A 7644-nucleotide genomic window follows, 5' to 3' on the forward strand; every position below is an offset into this window, starting at 1 on the left:
GTAGTTTTTTCTCGCTTAAGTACACAATTTTAACAGGGCAGTACTTCAAAATACCACATCAGATCTGAGTGAAACTTTGAGGGTAAGGGTACATGAAAGGATACTATAAGTGAGAAGTGAAATGGTTCTGTGGAAACATGGAGGTACCCTTTACTTTTTCTTTGAAATGAAGCCTTTCTTGCTGCTACCGTAATGATTGTATTAAAGTCGCACGCCGTATTCCAGAGAGGGCTCACTTGACAGCAGTTTAGCGAGAGCGTGCTGGCTTGACACCAGTTTTAAAAGCTAATAGTTCTCGCTCGTGGATCTCGCGTTAGCATGCTAGCCGCGTGACTTACCCGGTCATTCTGAGGCACCGTGAACGTTTTGGAGTCTTTAACGGACTTCAGCCTGATCGAGTCTGCGTCGTCCTCTCCGATGGAGTCCATTCTTTAAACGAACGTGGAGATTTCAGCTTGAAAATAGATAAAAATGTAGGTTAGCTTAAGAATTGAACCCGCGCGGCGCCATGTTTGTTAGTGAAACGCAGGTCAACCAAAACTTTCCCGGAGTTTAAACTCCTAAAAAGAACATACGCATCGGGTTCATTTGAGAAACTATCTCATTTATCTGTGTTCATAGTTAAAATAAATATGTATTTTAGATCAAAGTGAAACGGAGTCTCGGGAATACACTAACTACGATTTTGGAAAAGTTTGATAATTGGCTTGAACCACATTTAAAAAACATTTTTTCCTTTGAAAAAATGATATTTAAGGAAAAATAAACTTCTATAATATTTGTCAACAAACCTGCCAACCATAGAAATATATAGAGGCTAAACAGGAATACTGTATTAAGTCCTGTTTTTACATGAATGAATAAAAACTTTCCCGGAGTCATTTGACAAAAACTCAAACATACTCCTCATATACGTTATATATCTGTTACGTGAATGCTGGAGATCAAATTTAAATAACAAATATTTACAAGATTATGTTCTCCAACAAGAGATTTTCACAAGTTTTATTTTTTTCAAGTCAAATTAAATTCTGGAATCTTGTAGTAGAAGTTCAAGTCATCTCAAGTCCTAAAATGTATAGTTAAATTAACATTTTACTGTCATATATTGTCATAAAAAATATGTGGGGACAAAATAAGATGCAGTTTATTTACTGAAAATATTGTAAAGACAGTTTATTTTTAGAACAACAAAAAATCATCTGAATAAACAAACATTGTTCCAACTCTCAGCTCCGCTCATCAGTGAGACTCATTCTCAACATGTCTGTCTGCAGCAGCAAATACAGCATCAAAGGAACTCCTGAACCGAAACCACTATTTAAATGCATGAAAACTATCACAACAGTGATTCTTCAAATCAAGCATGATGGAGGTTGTATCATAACGTGGGGCACATTTCAGTAAATCAAGACCTCTGGATTCTTACTCAAGTGTGTGAGAGTTTCCCTCCATAAAATCCAACAAACGGATTTTTAAATAACAAGGTCATACTGTCTGCTGATGACCTGATTGCTCTCTTCTGTCTTAAAAAGCTTTGATTTGATCATTTGAAGAGAAAGAGAAGACATTGGTACGTATGTTAGTTAAAGGGTGGAATGAATACTTATTTAGAAGGTGATGACACAATGCAACACATTAGACCAACTGGCTTCATTCTGAGAATGTCACAGAACCATAATACGGTCTTTACCTTGGACGATTACCGTCTGGCTATCTGCTTCTTCCCCACAACAAAAGGAGTGGACCCCGGCCTTCGCTCCTTCAGAGCATCAGCGATGGTGATGTTGGACGGCGTGGCGTAGATGTCATCGCGTGACGGAGCGGTGATGACGATGAGAGGCGTACGCTCAGCAGTCTGGACCGCCTCCATCTCAGTGTTGGGCTGTGACGAGAGGGGACTCTCTGACACTGAGAGACGGGGAAGAACCGCAAGATGTTGAGGTGAAAAACAAAAAAGATCCAAAAATAACAAATCACTTCGCTGATTCAGTACTCATTCAAATGACAAAATTAGGTCTAAATTCTAAAAATACAAGTTTTTAAAAATATTGAAGGTTTCTAACATTTTTCTGTAAAATATAAAATTCTTCCCAATAAATAGAAAGAATTGTAAATCAGTGATTTGCAGCTGAAAGTTGAATATTTTTGTAGTATTTGTCCACAGGAAAGTATCATCAGGTGGAGTTGCCCTATAAATACATAAATCAATTAGATTTGATATAATAAAATACATGTCAATTATAATAGAAATGTAATGGGATGTATAACTGTGGAAATATTCAACAAAAACAAAAAAACATAATCATAAGTTGTATTTACAGACCACCTAGTGCAGGTCTTAATGTTTCAAGAACATGAAGAAAAAATGTTCTTTACGTTGAATAACCCCATGTTTATATGTGGTGACTTCAATACAAATCTTCTGAATCCATCTAAACAAAACACTACTGATTTATTTATTCATTCAATGTACAGCATGTCCTTCTCCCAACCAGAATAACAACTCATAGTGACAAATTATTGATAACATTTTTACTAATATCATGATAAATCACATAACCAGTGGTTTGTTCATAATGATATTACTGATCACTTACCAATATTCACAGTCTCCACAGTGAATTTAATACAACCAATAAATCAAAAACACATTATATAAAAGAGTAAAAACTGAGGAAACAATTACTGCATTTAAGAACAGTTAATATTCACAGAACTGCAGCTCAAGATAAGAGCAAGTAGAGGTTGATGAAGCATTCGATAACCTCATAGAAATATTCATATCTTTATTCATTAAAAACTGTCCAGTTAAAGTAAATAAAGATTCTGTTAATCCCTGGATCACTGAGGGGATTATGAATGCTTGCAGGAAAAATGCTCTTTACAAAACTTTTATTAAACTCAAAACAAAAGAAGCAGAAGAGAGACACAAAATATATAAAAATAAGTTAACAGATGTAATTAGGAAAAGTAAAGAATTGTATTATGATAATATATTAAATTCTTTGTGAATGTCGGCTCAGATTTAGCAGCAGAAATACCAGATGAGGATATTAACCAATTCAACGATAAAATAAAAATCAATCCACACTCAGTGTTCGTTACTGCAACTACAGAAGAAGAAATCCTAAATATTGTCAATAAGTGTAAAAACAAACCGTCAGCTGATCACCTCGACATAGACGTGTCACTGGAGAAACAGGTTATTAACCTTATTTCAACGTTATGGTACTAGAGGAATGGAGGGAAAAGGTAAGAAGGTATTTAACTGGAAGAACTCAATACGTCACCATAGATCAATAAAAATCGTTACATGTGGGGTCCCTCAGGGCTCCGTAGTAGGACCTAAATGATTTAGCCTGTACATTAACGACATATTTAACATATCCAATCTATTAAAGATTGTGTTGTATGCAGATGACACTAATATATTTTATAGTAATGATAGTTATGATAAGTTAATTAGCAACATTAATGAGGAACTGCAAACTATAAAAAAATGGATCGATAGCAACAAATTATCATTAAACTTAAGCAAAACAGAAGTTAAAATATTTGGCAATTATAAAGAAAATCCCAAACAACAAATAAATATAAATGGAAGAAGTTCAGGAAAACACATTTTTGGGATTAATATTTGATTCCAAATTATCTTGGAAATCTCACATAAGACACTTAAAAATTAAAGTTTTAAAAAATCTCTCAATAATAAATAAATGTAAATATAATCTTGACTTCGTACATTGTACTGCTCATTAATCCTTCCTTACCTCACATACTGTAATGAAGTTTGGGGAAAATGACCAAACCTCAGAACAACCATCGTACATGTTACAGAAACGAGGCGTTAGGATTATTCATAAAGTAGAATACCTGGAACACACAAATCAACTCCTAATACAGTCCAAGGTACTAAAATTACACGATCTTATAAATTATCAAACAGCCCAAATATTATATGAAGCATATAAGAATGTATTACCAAACAACATTCAAAAACTATTTATACTGAGAGACGATTCCCATAAATTACGTGAACCAGAAACATTTAAACAACCTTTAATACGTACGAAAAGGAGAGAATTCTGTGTCAGTATGTGGAGTAAAACTGGAACAATCTGGGTTTGAAACAAAATCAATTCAATAATATATACTTGTTTAAAAAGTCATAAATGTATCACATGGACAAAATATACAAATTCCTGATGTATGTCTAATAACAGCGTGTACTCAATGTCTCCAAAAGTAGATCAAATACTGAGTTAAATGTGTGAATGTGTTGGATAAATACTGTGTTTATTTACTATGTTTATTGTTTGTTTATAAAGAATATTGTGATGAAGCTTAACTTATGATTATTGTTAATAGTTGTCAGTATTGTAAACATCTATTATAATGAATGAAGGGGGAGGGGCTTCAATAAGCAATGCTTCTGCCGGCCACCTTTCAAACACGGATAGAAGACACAACACACGTGTTAGTGGTGCTAATGCACACGCGACTGTAACATACATGTATAAATGAACATGATTGAATACACTAAACAAAGGGCTAAAATGTACCTAAATGTTAAAGCTAAAATCTAGTTTCTTAGATTACTGAAATCTTCCAAGATCTGATTAAAGTATTCCACAGCATGATACCACCTCCACCATGCCCTCAAGAAGACTGCAGTTTGCAAACCAAATAATCCTCAAAAACGTTCTTTTTCTGTTCGTTCTCGTTCTGTTTAGTTTCTTTGCAAACGTTTATTTCATAACCAACTTAAACCTGTTAAATGTGTTAACATAAATAAGTTTACTGTTTGAAACGTGTCTTTAACTCTCAGATGTTTGCACAGACGGTCTGTGACACACCAGACATGAACGTGTTATCTCCTCGTGATCCCAGTGGAGGCTGGAAGACGTTCACTCTTGACATGTACAGTAACTGTAAAGGACTCGTGTCTCAGAGGAACAAACGCTCGAGTCCGTTCTGGAGCTCAGGTCAGCTGATCGACTGAAGCTGCTGACGCGGGAGTTTCCAGCAGTCTGTGCACGTGTGTGTGTGTGTGCACGCGTGTGCGCGGCAGCTCAGTCATGTGGTCCAGCAGTTCATGAAGAGCAAGCGACCTCTCAAATTGGATTGAGCTAATTTCCTAATGGTGTAAGGATTGTGTCTGGATCCCAGAGGAACTCCATGGATGTCCACAGATTAGAGTTAATGATGATCAGTAAACTGTCCTAATGCCGTTCTCCTGAAACCACAGAGACAAAGGACTGGGAGCTCCCATGGTCTGTGTAACTGGACAACTGGACCCAGAGCTAACGCTGTCTGAAGTCTCTCTTCGTGTTCTTCAGAAGGAAATCTTTCTTTTGTTTTCCATCCTTCATCCACGTCATTAGACCTTAAATCATCAAAACTAGACAGATATCAATCCTTCATTTGAAATCTGCGCACATTTAGATTAACATCAACTCTCTGACCTACCAGAACGTTCTGTAAACAGTTCAATGTTTGTTTAGGTAAACTCTTCTCTGCGTTCTTACCGGAATATTCCCTCTGGCTGGCTCCAGAACCCATTGAGCTTCAGTCAGCTGTTGCAGAACTCTTTCATGTCCACAGATATGAAGCTCATGTCTCTAAGCTGCCGTCTGTCTGCGTCTTCGTCCCATCTCTGTCCCGCTGGCCGTCCGACTGAGGGACGGTAATCCGGGGAAGTTGCTTATGGCAACAGTACAGGATCCTGGATTTAACCAGCAAATCTGGTTTGAGTGAGAAGAAACAAACATGTTTCCATAAACCTCAACACTGACTTAAACATGCTGGATTAAAGTTTGTTATAACTTCCAAACGTAAAACAAATATTTTCAAAGTTATTTTCTGCTAGAGGAGACAACTGTTACGGTCAGAATCTTTTTCTTCTTTGTCCTCCAGCTGCTTCCTGTAGGGGGCGCCACAGCCGGCGTTCTGCCTCCATCTAACCATCCTCCTCCTCTTTGTTCCTCCTCCTCTGCGTCCTTTATCCCGACTCCATCTCCATTCCTGCTCCGTGTCCAAACCAGTTCAGTCTGCTGGGATCTGCTCCTCTGACGGTTCATTCCTGGCCCCTCCCACAAACAACCTCAACATCTTCATCATCACCGCCTCCCGAGTCTTCAGTCTTCTACCTGAATCGCTGCTCACCACTGCTGCTCCTCTCTCCTCCTCACCACTCCTCCTCTCTCCTCCTCACCACTCCTCCTCTTCCTCACAACTCTTCCTCTTCCTCCTCCTCACCACTCCTCCTCTTCCTCACAACTCTTCCTCTTCCTCCTCCTCACCACTCCTCCTCCTCCTCACCACTCCTCCTCTTCTTCACCACTCCTCCTCTCTCCTCCTCTTCCTCCTCCTCTCCACTCCTCCTCTTCCTCACCACTCCTCCTCACCACTCCTCCTCTTCCTCACCACTCCTCCTCTCTGCTTCTCACCACTCCTCCTCTTCCTCACAACTCCTCCTCTTCCTCCTCCTCTCTGCTCCTCCTCCTCCTCACTTCCCCTCATCTGATCTTGAGTCTCGCTGCATCTCATTCTTCTCCTTTTCACAGCAGACCTTTTCTCCTGCAGATGTTGCTCCGCCCACTCTCTGTCTTTGTACCAAATTTAGTCCAAATATGTTATATATATATAATATATTGTTTTAAAGAAAATGATCAAAGACGCTCGATTTGCTGTTTATTCCAAAACTATGAAAGAATCAAACATTTAGAGGAAATAACAGGAAACTCAAACTGGATCAGGAGGATGAATCTGGAACGTTAGTGAGAAGTTCTGCTCATGCTGAGAAACCAGAACTTCCTTTGGGTTCATTGGTACCATTTGCTGAACGTGAACCCATGTTTACAGAACTCATTCCAGCTGCTGCTTGTTGTGTCAATCATCTCCTCTCCTGCACGAGTCGAGTCGGGTCAGGTCGAGTCAAGTCGAGTCGGGTCAGGTCGAGTCGGGTCAGGTCGAGTTGAATCAAGTCGAGTCGGGTCGAGTCGGGTCAGGTCGAGTCAAGTCGAGTCGGGTCAGGTCGAGTTGAATCAAGTCGAGTCGGGTCGAGTCGGGTTGAGTTGAGTCGGGTCGAGTCAGGTCAAGTCAAGTCAAGTCAAGTAAAGTCGAGTCAGGTCGAGTCGAGTCAGGTCGAGTCGGGTCGAGTCACAGGGAGTTGGCCCACTGCCGGAGATACTCCAGGTCCTCTGCGATGTCCTCCTCCTCCAGCTTGGCTTTAAGGATCAGACCAGTGAAACTGTGAGCAGACGATAGCGACGCTTGTCGGCTCCACCCACAAGCTGCGAGAATCTCACCGTGATTGGACGGAGACGCAGCCAGAACCTCCTGCTCCTTCCTGTCCGCCTCAAACAGACTCTCATCCAGACTCTTCTCCAGCTTCTCCAGCTCCTCCAGGAGGACGCTCTGCAAGAAAGAACAGAAAACAGCCAGATGAAGAACACGGAGACACGGCCTCACATCAGCGACTCGGTAATAACAAACATCAATAATACTTGAATGAGATCTCTTCAATCTTTGAGAAGTTCAGGATCTTTGTGAGAGATTTCATCATTTACTCTTTGAACTGCTTTGTGAGGTAATACTGGATATCCTTCTTTTTAGGACATCAGCTTCTTTTTTTATAAA

At 39.5% G+C, this 7644-nt stretch overlaps 2 protein-coding genes and 1 long non-coding RNA gene across 4 annotated transcripts in view; 1 reads left to right on the plus strand and 2 right to left on the minus strand.

The window, feature by feature from the left end:
• The window catches only part of cdk10 (cyclin-dependent kinase 10), a 12893-nt gene extending 11061 nt beyond the window's left edge, over positions 1-1832 (minus strand). The window contains exons 1-2 of one of the 2 annotated variants that reach the window (XM_024282599.2): positions 1694-1832; positions 339-454 (exon numbers count right to left, since the gene is read on the minus strand). In XM_024282599.2, the coding sequence (XP_024138367.1) occupies positions 339-428 (90 nt within the window). In that variant the 5' untranslated portion in view covers positions 429-454; positions 1694-1832. Of the gene's footprint in view, positions 1-338; positions 549-1693 lie in introns of those variants that run through there. The other variant, XM_024282600.2, reaches the window with a different exon arrangement.
• Positions 1-7644, plus strand: part of LOC112152814 — a 9345-nt gene that overhangs the window by 574 nt on the left and 1127 nt on the right. Inside the window, exon 2 of the long non-coding RNA XR_002920396.2 lies at positions 1741-1944. This is a non-coding gene — a long non-coding RNA (uncharacterized LOC112152814). The remainder of the gene's footprint in view (positions 1-1740; positions 1945-7644) is intronic.
• LOC112152808 (charged multivesicular body protein 4b) overlaps positions 6680-7644 on the minus strand; it is a 3387-nt gene continuing 2422 nt past the window's right edge. Inside the window, exons 4-5 of the mRNA XM_024282605.2 lie at positions 7314-7422; positions 6680-7232 (exon numbers count right to left, since the gene is read on the minus strand). Of these exons, the coding sequence (XP_024138373.1) occupies positions 7165-7232; positions 7314-7422 (177 nt within the window). The 3' untranslated portion in view covers positions 6680-7164. The remainder of the gene's footprint in view (positions 7233-7313; positions 7423-7644) is intronic.

This window comes from Oryzias melastigma, linkage group LG6 (genome assembly GCF_002922805.2).
Source record: "Oryzias melastigma strain HK-1 linkage group LG6, ASM292280v2, whole genome shotgun sequence".
NCBI classification, from domain to species: Eukaryota; Metazoa; Chordata; class Actinopteri; order Beloniformes; family Adrianichthyidae; genus Oryzias; species Oryzias melastigma.